We start from the raw sequence: 19764 nt of genomic DNA, 5'->3' as shown, positions 1-19764 counted from the left end.
CGTGCGTGTATGTGTGTGTACGTTTCCCCGGAACAACATCTGTGTCCAACGGCTCTCGGGCCCATTTGAACAAATGGAGATTCTAATATCATAGGAGTGCTATCTACGAAGTTTGGAGAAAATTTGTTACAAGTTTCTGAAGAATAAGCTGGAAATTTACAATTTTACGCATAAGATACAACACAGCAGACACCATACGATTAAAAAAAAATGATCGCAATAGCTCACTTGAGACTGGCTCCGTTGAGCTAAGACTCTACTGTCGGCCAAACGATAGATTACATATATGGGACTCGATCAATCGCGATCAATCTTGAGAGGGCGTGGATTCATTTTAGTCGGTGGATTGATTAATCCTACGGCGTGTCTATTGGACTCGAATCGCGATCAATCTTGAGAGGGCGTGGTTCCATTGTAATTGGTAGGTTGGTTAATGGTATATAGATCGTGACTGTTGGACTCGATCAATCGCGATCAATTTTGAGAGGGCGTGGCTTCATTGCAATCGGTGGATTGTTTAATCGTACACCTGTCGGTACAGTCGTCTTGCTCGTTCACTTTCAGGAAGGAATTCTCGTTACTCAATATCGCTAGCATATCATTCCCCGAGTCGCCGCCCAGGTACACACCTAATATGAAAACATACACACAAAGACACACACAGAAAAAAAAAAATGTAAAGAATGGTGATGTATTGTTTGCCAATGTCAACTTAAGACTTCATGAAATACATACAAGCATTTTGAAATATATAGGCCATATATATCTGTACAACTGCTTGGCAAATTGAAATTATAAGTTAAGAAAAACATACAAGTATTATGATATATAATCAATCCTGTAAAAAAAAAAAAAATCTAATGCTGACATATTGATATACAATAATTTGTAATACCGACAGATCTAGGGAATATCATCTTTGATATCAAGTAATGTGAAAGACAGGGTCATCATTGAGGGATGCTTGTAGTATGCCTGAGACTTCTATGTGAATAAACCACAGCTATTGTTTGTCGTACAAGAGAGTATCTAAATATGTACTGTCTATAGGGATGGTGATTAAATAATTGATGGCAGACGAGATAATTTGGTATCAAGATGTCTGAAATATGGGAGAAATTTAAGAATTGTCATTACTGTTGCAAAGCGCGGTTACAACCAAACACAAAGTCCAATGATTCAGTGGCGAGTTATGGCGAGTTGTGTCGAGTTGCTTGAATGAGACACTAGAGATAAATTGCGTAAAACTCTTGGATAACTCGCGACAACTTGACTCTGCTTGGCGTAACTCGTCGTAACAGGTCCTCATTTTTTGAACATGTTCTAAAATTGTACCAACTCGTTGAAACTCGCCGCAACTAATGCTACTCGTAGAACACTCGCATTATGCCTACTACACCCTGCATTAACAAACTCGAGACGAATTATATACAATTTGTAAAAAGACGCCTCCTCCAAATATATCGGAGTGCCAAAGGAGTTTCCACGAGCGGAGTACTTAACATGACTCGCAACACAATCTAGTGCTTAAGTAGGTCTAGCTCCACTCGTGGAAACTCAGATGGCCTCCTCGGATAGAATTGAAGGTGGCGTGTTATTGCGAGTTATAGAGTTCATCTCGATTTTGTTACGAATAATGCGAGTCTATTACAAGTTTATCACGAACTGCGGCAAGTTGCAAGGAGATTGAAGTTTGGAATTTGATCAAAAATTGAGGGCTAATATCCCTTTGTTCGTGATTTCAAGAAGAGTTACACCGAGTCGCGTCTAATTGTCACAAATTACTATCTCGAGTTACATGAAAAGTTTTACGCCAGTTACCGTTAGTGTCTGATTCAGGCAACACCCGCCACAACTCGCCATAACTCATCCCTATATACAATCCGGTTATTCATAACCCTGCTTTATTAGTAACAGTTGATGAATTCAAATTAACGATTACGGGTGTAAAGGACAGCTCGACTCCAAATACTAGACACACAACTTACCCTGATTCAATAGTGATGTTATCCACTGTTGATCATGCGTGTCGACTAACCATCGAAACATTTTGTCGTTTGGAGTTATCGATGGGCGAGATGAACCAGTTGTTTTCATGAAATCGGGGAAGCTCTGGGGTGGAAACATACGTAGAAATATATTATGCAATGTTCATTTTCACTCGTTTTAGAGTGACCTCGGGGATCACTCCAAAATCTTGGAGTGATCCTTGAGGTTACTCCAAAAGGAGTGAAAATGAACATTTTCACTCAAAATTCACTCCAATTTCCCTCTAAATTCACTCTTTCTTGTATTCACTCCTTTAAGAGGGAATATTTTAACTCGATTTTTTTTTTTTAGATTAATGTATCGTGCGCGAACATGTGGTATATGTGTTGCGAGTTGATGTGAGTGCATGTCGAACTCGGCTGATTGGCATGGTATGCACTTGCCACGCGATGCAGGTAAAAACATCTGAAACATTAAATCCCCCACTGTGTTGATTTATGCGTCCAACTTGATAAACTTCAACTACTGTATAATAATATTAGTGTATCGGCTACGGTAGTGAATATGTGCGTACATTATTTATTTGTATAGCCTATGCGTGTTTATATACTTCGTTTGTAGTGACCTCCAATGTTTTAACTTTGTGCCAAGGTTTTTTTTTTTCTCTATCAATCTGTTATTTCTCTCTATCCTGAAAGATCTTGTTATTCTATATAGGCTCTTTGTTTTTAAGTAGATTTCCTTCTAAGACTAAGGAATTAAATGAATTTCAGTAATAACTATTTTTTATCTCCCGCATCATTTCACCATTTTATAACAAAAATAATCTTCCAAATACATTCGAAACAATGTTTCAAAGAAATCAATCCGTTCACAATTATCCAACAAGGCGATCAAATAACTTCCATTTGCCATTTCTGAGAACTTTGTTGACTCAAAACGCATTCATCTACTATGGGCCAAAGTATTGGAATTCACTTTACAACAATAAAATTATTACAACAGCTCAATCTCTGAACGCCTTCAAGAATAAATTGAAATTATTTTTATTGAAATCTTACAACATCCAACCGAGTTAGTTTCGTTTTATCATCTAAGTCAAGTCATCATTATTTTCTTGGAATATAGGTTTTCCCGGCCAATTTCGCACTTTTGTCAGTCCAATTCCTACTTGCTGCATTCAATTTAGCAAAATTTAGCGTAGAAGACATGTTCGGTAGTTCAATTTTATGATCTCTTCATTCAAATTCATTTTGGAGCATTCAAATTACCTTTAGCCTTATTCTAATTAATACCTTTTCAATTGAAATTCGTAAAACAAGCACCATTTCGTTATTCGTTCATTCAATTTAGAATGATAGTCACGTGATCACGGACATGCCGCACTCGTTCATTCAAATTCATTTTTGGGCATCCAATTTAACATCTTTTGCAGTCAATTTAGCACGCATGTTTATGCTTTGGTTCTTTCATTATTTCTGTTTTTTGTCAACATAGTTATTGTTTTGTAAGCGTCATTACATTTCATATTTTCGTACTTATTTTAGAGATTTTGGCAACAGTTTTTTTTTTCTTCAATGTGCTTGGTGATTCTTCCAGTCCGAAGATATAGTGCATCATTGTGGCCACAACTTATCTGGCCGTTGAGCGCTTTATTCCGAGTGTTTCGGACAGTTCTGGGAAGTCAAGGTTATGATCATCAAATGTTTCTATAATTCTTAATGTCTTCTTGAGAAATACGTCTGTATCTAATTTGTGCTGTCATGACTGTAAGAAGATGAAGATAATCTGGAGTATTGGTACATGTAGGCCTAAAGTGACATGTATGAAAGAAAATGGGCGTTACAGAACAACAAACTCGAGTTATGATATGGTAAAAAATATGATACTTTTACTGCTTAACAGTGCGTGGATGAAACAAAAAGTCACAATGAAATACGCGTTTAAATGTTATCACCTTTTCAAAACAGAAATAACATGACGTTAATTTGAATGAACATGTTAGGAATTTGACTGCCCATACGCGAAATTGAATGACTGAAATACCCCTTTCGGCCAGTGTTGGCGAATTTGAATGACTGAAGAGCACGTGCCAATTTGAATGCTCGTTTTACGAATTCGAATGGCACATGTGCAAATCTCATTGATCGAAATGCTAAATTGAACGACCAACTTGCAATTTTGAATGACAGAATGTGCAGTGACGAGGATTTTCTCTAAATTGAATGAACCTTTCATCAAATGGACTGACAAAAGTGCGAAATTGGCCGGGAAAACCTATATTAAAAAATTATTATTAATTTATTATTAGTATCATTTTTACATAAGTCCTCCTTATAATTATGTTCCTGTCAGTGTTCTGCATGTATCGATGTGTCTATTCTCTCTTTCTCCTGCATTTTTACCAATATAATTATGTATATGTATACATATTTTTTTTTTTGCGCTATATTCAATCCAGGTTGTATTTCATCACTTATTTTGCATTATGCAATCCAGATTGCTTGCGTCCACAATGGCACGTGCTGTAGTTCCCCCCTTTTTTTTCCTTTTTTTTCTTTTTTTTTTCCTTTTGTTTCTTTTCCCTTCCCAATTATCTTGATGTCAGTTGACATCGGTTCGTTTTATTTTGTTTTATATTGCTGTCTTGTGTATTTTCTGAGGGTCCCATATCGTACAAGCTCTGCTTCTTAGTGGGACCCTCCACTTCCATCCTCATCCTTAGTTGACTTGTACGCTTTATGTATATATTAACAAAGATATAATTGCATTTTTTTTCATCTGCTTCTCATTTTCATAATGTACTTTGTCAAATCACATTCTGCAAGTATTACAAATATCCTGTACATACGTAATTTATTATAATCACTTTGTTTATTTGATGGAAGTGAAAATAAATTTGAATCTTGAATCTTGAACCATAGTAGGCATAACGACAGTAAGACTATATTCTTTAGGCATTGGGTATCTTATATGCGCATGTCATACATGCCATGTTGAACGCCAAGTGTGTGCTCTCTATATGTAAATCATATCATTATTTTGTTTCGAGCTGCACTATATTGTCTCGTATTGCTCATTGCCTATCATTACCCAAATTTGCACACGTTCAGTTTACGACATGACTAGGACAAATAAAGGGTGAATTCGAAAGCAAAAATGGTTTGAATCTATTGTTCGTACCGTCACACTGACTGGCGCTGGACTGATGCCATCAATGCAGAGTTGCGCAGATGATGACACTGTTGCTATGGCGATAACGGTGGCTTGTTCGGGGGTCGACGGGTTGTACTTGTACATACAAAGTCGAGCTGTTTTCAGTAGGAAAATCAATAGAAAAAAGGATAAATACGCAAGTTTTCAACGGGAGGGGACTGATAATGTCTAGAAGGGTGTGCGACATAAGCACTTTAAAGTATCAAAACCCAATATGAATGTGGATTGAGTTAAAGCAGGCTAAACATCAGCAGAACACATCATTCAGTGAAAGGGTCGGGGGAAATCTGCAAATCGATCAAAAAGTTATGCATTATTGGTTAAGGTTTCGGTGCCACCGTTGCTAGATAAGAAAACTACTACAGTCCATGACGTCATGATAGGACAGCAGCTATAAAGAACATTTTATGAGGAAAATTCCACAGAAAAGTACTTTATTGCATATCTCGCTTATGTTAACGGGACTGTACAGTTCTGGTCGAGATGAGGATTTAGCTTTTATCGTTTTGCGAGATATTCAGAAACCACTCCATGAGATGTCGAAGAGCATGCAATTCTAAGGGGTATCAAATGTTGATTTGATGAAAATCGGTTTTGAAAGGGCTGATATATCCAAAAACAACGTGAAACAAAGAGATCCTAATAAAAGGCGTCGCCTATCGCCCTTCATTATTATCATTTTTAGTGGATATCTCAGTGATTTGAAAACAAGCCAATTTTCATCAAATAGGGCCTAACGTTGAATCCTTCTTAAAATTACATGCTCTTTCATATTTCATAAGAGGTCTCTCATTGTCTCACTTAGGAATGTTATAAACCTGAATCCTAGCGCGTCTGCCTCACGATCACGCGGCCCGGGTTCGAACCCGAGTCTGGACTGAGCAATGTTGTGTGTAAACATACCGTCCCCTCTAGCAAGAGGCAAAACACTCTGTCCCTCGGATAGGACATAAAATGGAGGTACCGTGTATGAGAGAGTCACAGCTCCTGCACGTAAAAGATCCCGCTTCATTCATTCATCGCAAAGAGCAGGGTGTCTAACCCGGTGAAGTGGTCCCACCCCACATCCAACTGGACCCCATGGAAGACCAGCTTAGTGTAGCTGAATATGGGCTATCCAGCCATCTTCACAGATGGAAAATGAACAACTCTAAAAATGAACAACAACCAGTACTGTAGGCCTATACAGTCCCTTTCAAAGAGTAATATTCCCCTCCCAGCCTCCTGAAAGTGAAAATAACAATGCTCAATTTTCTTCGTACTTTCTTTACATTGTTGTGCCGACCGACGGCACCGAAACTTTAAAGATTCATAATCTAGAATAGATTATCCCATTTTCCGCATTTTTCAAACAATACGTTCTTACTTGTTATTGCTGCTCTCACTAAACCACTTACATTACCTTGGTTTTGATTTCCTCAAAGTATACTAACATCTGACTAAGTAAGGGAAAATGATAACTCAACTTACAGGTCTGTGACATAAACTTTGCTTCGGTTTGAAAGATGACCAAATTCATTCCCGTCGGAGTCTCCAACTCGAGCTCGATGTCGAAGGATCCAGTCAGTTCATACTTGGTGATCGTCGTGACACCTTCTCCATCCGGTAGCAGAGGGATGTCGATGACGAATTCCTTGTCATCGACGATGGTCAACGTTTTCAGGTGGAATTCCACCATTGGAATATTGTTTTCTGAGAACGACCAGTGAACAAAAAGGACGAACAAATAAACAGCAACAAAAACATACATGTTATAGTAATTACTACATACAAAGGGAAAGCAGCGTGAATATTACGTGAAGAAAAGTTCAAAGTCAATTTGTGCAATACATAAGGCCTACGTAGATCATAGACACGTATATTACTCATGTCTGTGTGGACTGTGATTTTATCCCGTAGGAAACCCCAGCCGAACAATGTCTGTGAATACATCATTACTATATAATTACAGTGACCGGAAGCTGGAATATTCACCCGTCCAAGTCCCCCCCCCCCCCCCCCCAAGAAAAAAAATAGAAAAAAAATAGAAATAAAATAAAATAAGAAATAAGATTTAAAAAAATAAAAAAAAAATAAATAAATGAATAGAAAAAAAAACAAAAAAATAAAACATAAAAATGAAAATAAAAATCAATAAATCCTTCCTGTTCTTTAAATTACCCTCGAATTCCCAATTTCTTGAGAAAGAAGCAAAAAACATACAATAGATAACAAACAAACATGGACATATCCTGTTTTGATTTTCTTTCATTTTCCGACATAGTCATTATTTCAAACATTCCCACATTAATAACACAAAATCTTAACAATGTACCCGCCTTGAGCATTTCATAAGGTGGATTTATATACTAGGCATTGTATAAATAATACAATAAGTCATTCTATTATTGTTATTATGATTATCATCTTCATTATTATCATCATCATCATAATCATCATTGTCGTCATCATCAAAAGAACCGAAATATCCGATTATGCTCATTATAACTCGTCAGGCTATATTATTTTACACTTCTCTTGCTTTTGTCATTACTTGTCTATCCGATCTCCGCTAGTTTTTGACACCAATGATCTGACCTGATTTGCAAATACAAACAGGCTTATTTTCACATTATCGTCGAGGGTGAAAGTACAAGGCAATACTCGGACTTTGGAACACCTTTCGACCTGTCTTGAACACATTCCACGTTAAAGGCGATGCACTGCTTAAAGGACAGCCTCCAAAACGTGTGATTAACTGCATGCAGCAAAATCAGTGGAGCATGATTATAATCAGTGAAACCTTCAATGTTCAAAAGTTAAATGTTTTTTTTTTATCTTACATTTTTGTGCAGTCACTGCTGGACGAGGAGATTTCTACAGTGCCTTGTGATGTCACACGAATAGAACGATAAAGGGAAATAATGATAATTTTTTTTTTTTTTTTTACGTAAGCATTGGACTTGGTACTGACGTATCATAGGGGCAATATCATTCCCCTGCCTTCGGAAAGACGCAAGTCATGTGCTCTTATCTTCATATCGTTCTGAACATAATATATTGTCCATCCATGGCAGCACTGAAACTTCAAAAATTCATAACTTTTGAACGAAATGTCCGATTATCCTCAAACTTTCAAGGATAATATGTCCGACTAATATTGCTGCAATCAATCAATCGACGTTTGCATACAAGGGCGCCGGAAGCGGGGGGGGGGGGGGAGGGGCAGGGAAGGCAGGGAAGGCACTTACCCCCCCCCCCATCCACCCCCACCCCCTCCATTATTTTTTTTTTTGGGGGGGGGGACGAGTGCCCCCTGTAACAAATAATTAGTTAATTGTTTAAAGACCAAAATGAACAATAAATGCACTTTTCTTGTCTAAAAGTTGTCAATTCATAATAAATCATAATCATTGCTGATATACATTATAATATCTATACATTAATATTTACTTATGAGTAAATTCAGTGAATAGCTGGTGGCCTCGCCTCCTCGAGTGTGCCCCCTGAAACATACCTTTAGTAAATCTTACATTTTACTTTTTTTCTATGCCATTTAACATTATAAGAACACTTTTATTGCTCGAACAATGCGATCAAGACATTTAAGTCGAATGGCAAAGTGAAGGTGGCTCGCTCGCTCTGCCCGTATACATATAGCAAAATGAATAGTTGTCAGAAGTTATGATGATAGTCCTTCGGAGTTTATTGAATGTTTATTTTACTACGTTTAATTCCCTAGACATTTGAATAATAAACGCGACTTTTACACTCTGTTTTTACAAAAAGTCCCTACCGTGATACCCCCTCCCACACCCTCCCCCGCTAGTTGCTTCGCTCCCTCGAGGATCTCACATCGTCACATAATGTACCCCGTATGTTATAATCGTAGTCCTTCACGTTTGTTTGTTTTTTTTTTTTTTGCTATGTTTAATTCCCTAGAAATTTGCTTTTAAATACTCTACAAACGCGACTTTTGTACTCCGTTTTTACAAAAAGTCCCTACCGTGGGGGGGGGGGGGGGGGGAGGCCCCCCCACACACACCCTTCCCCTGCTTGGTCGCTTCGCTCCCTCGCCGAGGATCTCACCCCTCACATGATATAAAATGTAACCCTTCCCATAATAACCCATAATCATAGCCCTTCATACTATTTTTTTTCACTATGTTTAACCTCCTAGACCTTTGCTTTTTAATGCTCTATAAACGAGACTTTTGTACTCTGTTTTTACAAAAAAAAAAGTCCCTACTGTGGGAGGGGGGTTCCTATAAATTTGCTTTCAAATATTCTATAAACGCGACTTTTGTACTCTGTTTTTACAAACAGTCCCTACTGATTCCGTGGTACCCCCGCTCTGTCGCTTCGCTACCTCGCCGAGGATTTCACACCGTCACATAAGGGCCTTTTACACTTGTAAATTTTTGCTTAGTCCCGTACCAACAGTGGGGCTAAAGGGGGGGGGGGGGCTTAGCCCTGCAAAATAGCAGGGTTAGCACCGCAATTGCGGTGCCAAGCAAGTGAGTGTAAACAGAACGAAAAAATAATCCTGGGCTAAGCGACGGAGACGAAGTTCGACCCTCACTGACCAATCAGAAACGAGGTAATCAAGTGCTGCCGGTGCGTGCGTGTACGTGTATAGTACACAGCGTAATCATGAATATTCATGTGGTTTGGAAAGTCCGGGGCTAAGAAATACGAGTGTAAAAGGTCAGTTTTCTCCTTAGCCCCGGACAAGAGATAGTACGGGACTAATTGGCGAGTGTAAAAAGCTGAAAAAATTGGTACGGGACTAACGATACTCCTGGGTTCAGAGAAAGTCCGGGGTTAAGAAACACAAGTGTAAAAAGGGCTATATTGTGCCCCGTCGAGGATCTCCCCCTCCCTCCCCCCCCCCCAAAAAAAACAACAACACAACAACAACAACAACAACAACAAAAATGTTCCGGCGCGCTTGTGTGCATGTGGAGGTGAACTTGTCCTTAAACGTTCTGCACTACGCCACGACCACTGACAACTACCAAAGATCCGGATACATGTAGCATTCTCAACTTCTTACCTCCAGCCCCAAGCCGAAAGTACACGTATCCCTTTTCAATGATGTTTTCCTCAGCTTTCACCGCAGCCACAATCTGTACACACATTCCGTATAGTTGTTTAGAAGTCAGCATTCTTTGTAATGCTGTTAATTTTACACAATATAGATGATAACATGTTGTATTTGCACGTACACGTAACAAATCATCATATTTATCTACTTTTATTCCTTGGATTCATCAGAATTCTTTGAATCGGAATACTTTTGCAAGAAAGATGACGCATCATAATTATTATAATGATAATAAAAAATAAAAGTGATAATAACATTCATTATAGCAAAAACAATAACAAATATCATTATTGTTTATATCATTATCATCTTAACCATATTTACTATTCAATCAACATTGTACCCATCATAATCATTGTTATACTATTCATTATTAACATTATCAATATCACGTTGTCTTTTCATTATTTTTACCATAGTTGTCATAGTATTCACTTGGAAGTAAAATAAGCAGCAGCGTGCAGCAGCAGCGCAGTAGCGGAAGCAATAGCACTGTCGATGTTAACAAGATATGGTGACACGCTGGTATCTAATGGACTCAAGAAAGACTGAAATCAAGGTCATTTTATATCTTAATGGAGAGTGTCGAAAAAAGTGGTATACGCTGCAAGAAGACACCTCGAAAATCTCTTGAATTTGCAGGAGGAAATGGTGACGCGGAGGAGAGGTGGGAGGAAAGGGGAAGAGGAAAAGCATCATGCCATGCGTGGCCTTCCATCTCTTGATTGATTAACATCTTGCTCTTAATAACTATTTACCTGTTGGATTGTAGCACCATTTAGTGCCAATGTCAAGGTCAAATTCGACCATCTAGCCACAAAGAGTTTTCACTTCGTGTCTGTCCTGTCTTCGGCATTTTTTTTCTCTGTGCATCTCACATGATAAGGACATTCAGTTTCAATTTCTTTATTTCATCAAGGCAAAAAACATTATATGTAGTTGATAATACACCTTCGACTGAAGGCCACTGATCTGTGTGAGTTTTGCACGGAAACCAGGGGAGGACCGTGGATCTAGTATTTTCATTGCCACAACACCCGACTAGAACTGTCGAGTTTCGACAAGCCTTCACTCATGAAAAAGATTATTAAAATCCAGTTGAAGATGGCAAACTGGAATGTGCCAAAATCTAGTGATTTTGTTGCTATTCTTGTTAAGGGTCAGTGTAGGTCCTTTTGCCCCTTATAGTGCATTGTTCTTTTTCGCAAATTATTGCGCTGGTTTGAAATTATGCCGCGTATGGGCATAATTATCATAGCTTGACAGCGTTCTTATTCTACGAAGTTCGTTGAGAATGATCGTGAACATGATATCTGAGAAGTTACAACTCACAAACGCCACTCTGTTCCCGATATCCCGGATGGTGTTAACCAGGGCGTCGTGGTTTACGTCTTGGACATTCACTCCATTCATGTCTAGGATTTCATAATTTTCTCTGAAAATTAAAACAAAAAGGAAGTTCTATGATCTGTACATGAAATTAGATGAGCAATTCATGTGAATGACGATTTACGACATTCATTATGATTAGTTAGTGTCCCGAATACTCTTCGCCATGAGGAGCAGTGATTTTTTTTTGTGTGTCAAAATAGAGAATAAGAATATTCGAGTTATCACGTGAAATGCATAGTGAATAACTCCACAATAGTGGAATTCTTCTTATTTCCATTGATTTATAGTTATGTTGACAAATGTCATACATGAGTGAGCACATGAACTTAAAAGACAACAATGAAAAATTGTACTTTTTCAAATAGTGTGAGTGTCATCATGAAGGAGCAATGAATGTCTTACTGAATGGATGAGATCTGTTAATGAAAGTGGCCAAATAGGCCAGCTACATTACATCACTGCAGGTATGTGTTTAAGGGTTCTTTCTAACATGTTAGGGTCCATAATCTTTAACATGGCCAATTGTCCATTAACTTGGTCACTCCTACAAAGGCAAACCCACACATTTCTCTTTGTTCATATTCAACACTTACAACTCCCAGCGACAGACCATGACTTGAATATGAAGACAGAAAAATTGATAATGGGAATGACCACATTATCGACAACGTAGCCAGGTTGAAGGATATGGATAATGAAAGGTCACAAAAAAGGGAGAAATCAACCAAATCCTGCAGTCGTGAAGGCTGGCCTGTTAATTTGACCACTTTCATTGACAGATCTCACTCATTCATGTCATTCGGGAAGATATAATACTCTTTCACGACAGCAATCAAACTCGGAAAAAGTGTAATTTGTCATTGTTGTCTTTAAAGTTCATGTGCTGATTCATTCATGACATTTGTTAACATAATTGGGAGTCAATAGACAGAGGAAGAGTTCCCCTTTCTTATACCAACATTGACCAATATTGCGCTCCTCAGTACCTGGAAATTATGAACAGTACCCCTCCAAATTTGGATCCCCCTCTTTTTTGATACGCACTGTAGTAGCCAAGCTGTGAGCCGATGATATCAACTCACCATTTTCATATTCAGATTGACTGCATGTTTATACTGTTTCCTTTTTTTTACATTGTTATAGTTGTACAATTTTACTCTTTCTTTTCAGATTAACTTTTGATTTGTCTATGTATGAGAGGTGTATACAAACATACGGACAATACCGGTAATCATGCCTTACAACCAGGTAGTGATGAAATGGGAAAGGACATTGTCCCACTTGCACATAAAGGGTGCAATATCAAAATCGTGAGTGGAATGCGTTTCAGACTCACCGCAGACCAATGCTATAGGCCAATCCCGAGGGGTCTACGTTAACCAAGCGGTGGGCTTCGCTGTCGGTTAGAAGTGTGGCCCCGAAATCAGCAAAGACATGGCGGTTTCCCTCTTCGTATTGCACATAAAGGCGACTTTTTCTCACGGCTGGTACAGGGGCGTTCTGCATATTATAGAGTGTGAAATCAAGTCTAGTATTTAGAGTGTGCAAAAGGGCTTTCAAATTTTACATCATGTCTGCATAAAGTTACGCAGCACTGTTGGTTACCGACTACGCCGAGCTGTGAATACGCAACCAACGGTGTGCCAAAGGCCCATGTGTACAAAAATATAGGTTCCATTGGTCAATAAGAATCTAAGGTAGGGATCTTTAAATGTGCTTGCTTAGGGCAGCCAAATTCAATATGGCGGCCGACCCAGTGGTCAGATAAGTATCTTGGATCCGGGAAGTTTTTAAATCATTGCCCCCCGTTAGTATTAACCCCTATACAATATTCTATCCTCTCCACTGGATGTGAGCAGCTCGACCATAACAGCCTTTCTTATTGAGACCGGGGGGGGGGGGGGGTATGTTTCATCAACGAGTTCGTCGGAGGTTTTCACCGACAAATTTGCTATTAGCCAATCAGACGCAAGGATTTCAGTAGCTTTTAACAGTTCTCAGTGTAAATCACTGACAAAAAGTTTCATGAAACGGTTCCCAGGCGTCCACTAAAGGGCGCGGACAAGAACCGGAAAGCAAATTTGGTGTTCCGCACTCGTTCGGCAACCTGTCTGCACGTTCCTGAAAGTGTCCGCTTACTGTCCTAAACATGTACGGGCGTTTCCGCACCTTCGGGAGAGAGAAAAAGTTTCCGCGTCGAAATTTTGATCGAGACCAAAATCTGGACGCGGAAATAAACTTCCTGACACCTTCGGCAACTTGTCCTGACGATGTCCTCAGGACATCCCGCCTGTCCGGAACCCTTCCGCTCCTTCCGCAAACGCTCTTGAAAGAATCCCGCGGTGTGGGAAAGCTTCGCGAATGAAAGTGGAAGACACCATAATGTTTTAGGACAGCGTGGAGCCGATACGGATCTACATTTTGTGATCAAGACATGAAAAAGTCAACACGTTCCATGAGCGAAATGATTTTGAAAGTTGAAAAAATAGATCAATGCACATTATGTCAATGAAACGCAAAAAGACCAGTAAGGGAGGCGAGGTCCCCATGCAAGCCCCACAACCAAACCTCTCTTCCACTGATTAGGAGATGATAAATATCAGCATTTTCCAGTCCCAAATGAACAAAGTAAAGCAGAAGGCAGTGGATATTTTGCCAACTGTAACTAGGAAAGAAGAAGAAGCAGTACTCTCCACTACGAGTAAACTTTCGGGGTGTTTTGCGGTCTTTTCAGAAGTTATTTTCATTTAAGGTATTTTTAATAGTTGCCATTACATCTATACATGATAGTGCATCGTTTAGTTCGCTTTAAATGTGACCGCCCAAATCAAACACCACAAAAATGGAACTAGGTCATTTTGCCAACCGTTACTAGGAAAAAGTAGAAGCAGCACTCTCCGTTACGAGTAACCTTTGGGGGGGGGGGGGTTTGCGTTCTTTTCAGAAGTCATTTTCATTTAAGGTATTTTTTATAGTTGTCATTACATCTATACATGATAGTGCATTGCTTAGTTCGCATTAAATGTGACCGCTCAACTCCAATACCACAACAATAGAACTAGGACATTTTTTTATATAATATATGAATAGGCATAGGGCTTATATACTTATGTTAAAAGTAAGACCTACTCTGCTATAAGCTTGAAAATTATTTAACTTGTTTGATAACGGCCATCCTAGAGGGACCAGGACCAATGCTCGTTTGTTCGTTCGTATTTGTTTTGCTTCTCAAATCAAATCAAATAAAACATTAATTACATCAATGTGACAAATTTAAGCCAAACATAACCAAATGGCAAAGGAGCAACACAAACGTTTCTACATTACAATAGTATGTTTTTGAGGGAAAAGAAGATGCGAGTGCTGTGCGAGTGCAATAGGTGATCGAATTGAATGTTTTTGTTGGGGTCAATTTGTTGAATATGATTACTATTTAGTATATCAGTATGATAATACTAATATGTTCAGACCAAAACATAAACAAACTCATACCAATTATAATACTCTATTTTACTGAATATATTGAGTTAAATGATATTACTTTAAACTAGCTTTCAAAGAAGACAGAGTTGTTCGTGTTTGTAGGGAGTCGGGTAAAGCATTCCATGTATCAGGTCCGTTATGCCTCACTGACCTGTGAGCTGTAAGTGCTATCTCAGCATCTCTCACAGCTGGTATTTGAAGCAAAAGGGCAAAGCGGATTTCGGCTGGTGTGACCTCCACGACGGCTAGCAGTCAAATGAGGAAAATTCAAAGTCAGCGTAAAATGTATACCTTTCCATTTTCCTGGTATTGTCCGCATGTCTAACTTATGTTGTCCGGAAGACATCCTGATTGTCCCCGTTCATTCCTGGTGTAACCTAGATGTTTCCGCGCTGCCCGGCTACGATTGGCATATTCCGAAGTATTTCGCGCTCTTCCGGAGTGATTCCTAGGACACTCCCAGGAATGTCCGCAGTCAGTCCGCTGACATTCCTAGGAATGTCCCCAGGACAAGCCGATTCGCACTTTTTTTTTTCTGCGTCTGACGCGGACAGGTTGCCGAAATGCCAGAATTTGCGTCTGCAACCCTTCCTTCCCTAGTGGACGTCTGCCCTGACGTGGGGGTCTAGGGCAGTTACCCTCTGGGCAATTACCCCAGACACTTCCCCTGACTCTGACCCTGACCCAGACCCTAATCCTGATACTAATCCTAGTCCTGAACCTAACCCTAACTCTAACCCAAACTCTAACCCTAAACCCATCCTTAACCCTAATCTTTATTCTAATCTTTTCGCTAACTAGTACAGTAGTATAGCCGAGGTAATTGCCCTCGGGGGTAATTGCCCTGATAATATTATGTAAACGTGGCGCTCGTCCCTCATGCTATAATCTGCTCATGCAATATACGTGCTCGCCTGCCTATGTAGGCTATATTCCACCACAAAATTAATATCTACCTTCCACATATGATGGGACAAAGGGGCAATTGAGTAAAATTATGAGCAACATGCGAAAGAGCAGAAATTACGCGACGTTGTGACTTGATATAACAGTTGGTTCCATTGCATATCAGTTTCTTCACATAAATGATTTCCGTCAGACTGTCATTGCTAAATTGGCGCCTTTCAGTATAGTTCAAAACTTGTATCTACATGTGTATGTGATAGTGGCATCATACACTTCGCTGTAAATCTTTTGCTAATGGTCACCATGCAGTAGCTACCTGCAAGAACCAAGACTCTCCCGTTGGCTTTGATCCTCTCTCTCCCTCTCAGTCTCTCTCATGACCATATACAGTGGTAATAAAAACATTTGAGTCTATCAGAAAGGCTAACTTTGTACGACAGGAGACAAACCTTTGTACTCACAGCTGTATCACAAAGAATTGTTATCGAGTGAACCGTTAAACCGTATATAGTGTTTTTCTCAGTCATAACAGTGAGGTGAGTAGCAACACCCAAGCGTGCTGAAGGAGAGTGTATTCGTTCTTTACTACAGCCAATATGCGAAGTCATCATACTTAATGTTATTAAAAAGAAGCTATGCACCTGAATATCATATACACTGATATTCAATGAATGCAGAAATATTGATGTAACACATACTATACACGGAAAAATCTGGCAATTCGTTCAAAAGTTGTGATCTTTAAAAGCTTTGTCGAAATCCAAATGCCGTCATCACTGGATGACAAAAGTGCAACAATTCATTTTCCCGTAGGAGGGTAACAATTAGTAGGCTCTAAAGAATAATATAATAGGAGATTTCCACAAAAAATTACATTTCTATGAAAAGTACATATTCCTTCTTTCTGTTCCCCACATATACACTTTGTTAAGGGTAATGTAATTTTTCTGCCTTTGGGAAAACAGGGATCAATAATGTTGATTGTTCACGACAGAAAATGAAAATGAAAACTTCTAAAAATTCAGCTGATGTGTTCTGATAATTTTGCATGCGCACTGAATCCACACAATATCATATTAGGCTTTAATTCCCTTTTCCATCTTCCGACAATGTCCGGATTTAGAACAAGCGATCAAGCAAACAAACAAGAACGTCTGGTAATCATTTCCCCCCCCCCTTTTTTTCTGTACTGCTTTCGATTTCACGCTTTGAAACATGTGATTCTTTAAAGGGATGGTAAAATATCGATGGAGATGAGAATTGGGCTTTTAACTCTCTTTTTTGCGAGATACCTAGAAAACACTTATGAAATAGTACAGAGCATACCATTTTAAGAGGAATCCAAAGTTTATTTGATGAAAATTAGGTTCGTAATGACTGAAACATCCAAAAACAAAGTAAACAAAGTGATCGTAATAAAAAGTGGGTCCCACACTTGATTAGAATCGCTCTGTTTTGGATACATCAAAACCAATTTTCATCAAATAAACGCTGAGTTCCTCATGGAATTACATGCTCTTTCATATTTCATAAGGATTTTCTCATTATCTCACCAAAAACGTTAGAAACCTGTAATTAGGTCTCAACCAAAACTATACGATCCATTTAAAGGCATTATTTACCATTAGCAGATGAAACAAAACCCAGCTTTATAGTCCTCAAAAATAATTCTAAAACGTGAGAATGTGATAGAAACAAACCAATGTAAAAATACTGCCAATCAGTATAATCATTGTTAAGACTTGCTGAATATACAAAATGTGAACAATAGTGAAAATAAACCTGTTCATAGACTGAACCTTCTACAGTTATGATATGGCTTACTTTGAAAAAAAAAGTGATATCTCTCAATATTTTAGACTTTACTGCAACATTTTTACATGGTACATGCTCTTTGAAACAACTAAACTACACATAGGCATCAAATGTGATTTGTAACTCATTTTTTTTTCTTTAATTACTGCTCCCAATGGTAAATAATACCTTTAAATTGATATTCGGTTTCGGTTAGCCGACACGAACAGGAAAGGGAAAATGTGACTTCCGCCAGTTTGACTCCTCACTTCAGTGGGAAAAACAGGAAAATAAGAACACAGCTTCCTCATAAACTTTTTGGGGAAAAAAGCATGAAGCACTACATGTAATTAGAGCCCATTGACAATTAAAATAATCAATTCGTTTTTTGTTTTTGCTTTTTATACTGATTAACATTACTGTAGTCGTGGAAAAGTGATCACTATACTAAAATTATCTGGCGCTGGAGAGAATGCATTTTGAAAGTATAGAATTCAGACACAACTATAACTGACCAAATCTGATTTTTTTTTTTGACTGCTCAAATGGTACAAATGAAGTAGACATGATGTGTATATCAGCCTGATATGTGCGCCCTGTGCTTGTGCTCCTGATATATTAGAGGAAAAAGAAATAGTGTCGTGTTACTTCGCGAACTAAGACTACAGTTTCTATAAGGACTATTATCCTATACCACGAGAATACATTCGATAGTTCCCACATTCTCTGTATTTTCCCGTTGTGGCAAACTTTCGTGGCACCCACTGTCAAGACGCTTGTAATCTCGCCTGTAAATAGCTTTGCCAGTCGCTTGATATTAGTCCATTTCCATACCGGCAAGAATAGTGATAATTACTGTATTCAAAAAACCGCACACACGATTTATGTGCTTGAGTGGCGGTGACGAACATTCGTGATCTATTACACAAGGGCAGGACTTCTTTAACGTCCCCCTGGTTTTTTTTTTTTTCTTGCCGAAGACCCCTAACGAGTGCGTGCATCCGTGACTAGGCAAACAGGGGTTGGGTATACATATACACTGTAGTGTAGAGTGGTATGGCAAAATTACGGGGACATAAGGAAGTCTTTCAACACAAGAACAATATGATTATTATTATTTCACATAACGCATAAGATTTTGTTATAATGATGCAATGATAGGAATCAAGCGATCTGTCGAATTGTAACAACCGATATATCTTAGTATACTGCTGCAATTCAATTAATAAAAGTCTGCACTTCGTCCACCAACCAGTCAACAGACGTTTAACTCTCCATTATTTCATCAATGTGTGAGAGATTTTGTAATTTTTGACTAAATTTCTAGGTTAAAACTAAACATCTATGCTTTTTATAATTCTTCAAGCTAACAAAGTGGAAGACTGCGAAATTAGCAACATAAGTTTAAAGTGAGTGCATATCTATACGGGTCACTTCCAATGCAAAATTTTCTCTAGACAATGATAGGCCTACAACGCTTCAGTCTAGTCATCAGAAAGCTAGTATTTGCATTCGTACTCACATTTTGAACAGACTCTTTCTGACAGCATCGCTCTTCAGCAGTCGATGGCACTTCATCTTTTGGCATATTGGACAAGTTGTTGGAATGTTTGGATGCCTTCGAGCCCATGTTCGTTTGTTACGTCGATCGAGAGGTCGCGATAAAGAGTGCAACCACCACAGAGAGATTTAACTCGAATTCATAAAAGTGCAACTTTGTGTTTTCCGAACGCGGAACTGAATGCCTGTTAAGGGCAACTGGGCAAAGGCAAGCAGAGCACAACTCGATTCTGTCTACTCTGATAGACGTGCTTCAGCATCAAGTTAGCTTTGTTCAAGGCAAACAGTGTTACTGTCAATAATTGTTCTTGAATTCAAAACTGAAATTAGTATACATT

The 19764-nt window shown here is 38.7% G+C and overlaps 1 protein-coding gene across 1 annotated transcript; it reads right to left on the bottom strand.

Annotated features, from left to right (window-relative positions):
* Positions 1-298: 298 nt before the first annotated feature.
* On the bottom strand, positions 299-19525 carry LOC139711141 (uncharacterized). The gene is made up of 8 exons (XM_071623060.1): positions 19389-19525; positions 13020-13183; positions 11624-11726; positions 10241-10313; positions 6676-6897; positions 5173-5300; positions 1989-2112; positions 299-629 (listed from the first exon to the last, which is right to left on the bottom strand). Exons 1-8 carry the CDS (start codon positions 19494-19496, stop codon positions 475-477), a joined length of 1077 nt encoding a protein of 358 aa, XP_071479161.1. The 5' UTR covers positions 19497-19525; the 3' UTR covers positions 299-474.
* Positions 19526-19764: the final 239 nt, after the last annotated feature.

Source organism: Diadema antillarum, unplaced genomic scaffold (assembly GCF_040938485.1).
Source record: "Diadema antillarum isolate AM-2024a unplaced genomic scaffold, OU_Dant_1.0 seq00001617_RagTag, whole genome shotgun sequence".
Classification (NCBI taxonomy): domain Eukaryota; kingdom Metazoa; phylum Echinodermata; class Echinoidea; order Diadematoida; family Diadematidae; genus Diadema; species Diadema antillarum.
The sequence above is the reverse complement of the archived record's forward strand: the minus strand, read 5'-3'. Positions and strand labels throughout refer to the sequence as shown.

Coding starts and splice junctions, on each gene's coding strand:
- LOC139711141 (XM_071623060.1), bottom strand. CDS start 19,496: ATGGGCTCGAAGGCATCCAAACATTCCAACAACTTGTCCAATATGCCA. Junction 2,113..5,172: donor CAGCGCCAGTCAGTGTGACG/GTACGAACAATA, acceptor TTTCCACCCCAG/AGCTTCCCCGATTTCATGAA. Junction 630..1,988: donor AACATCACTATTGAATCAGG/GTAAGTTGTGTG, acceptor TTTTCATATTAG/GTGTGTACCTGGGCGGCGAC.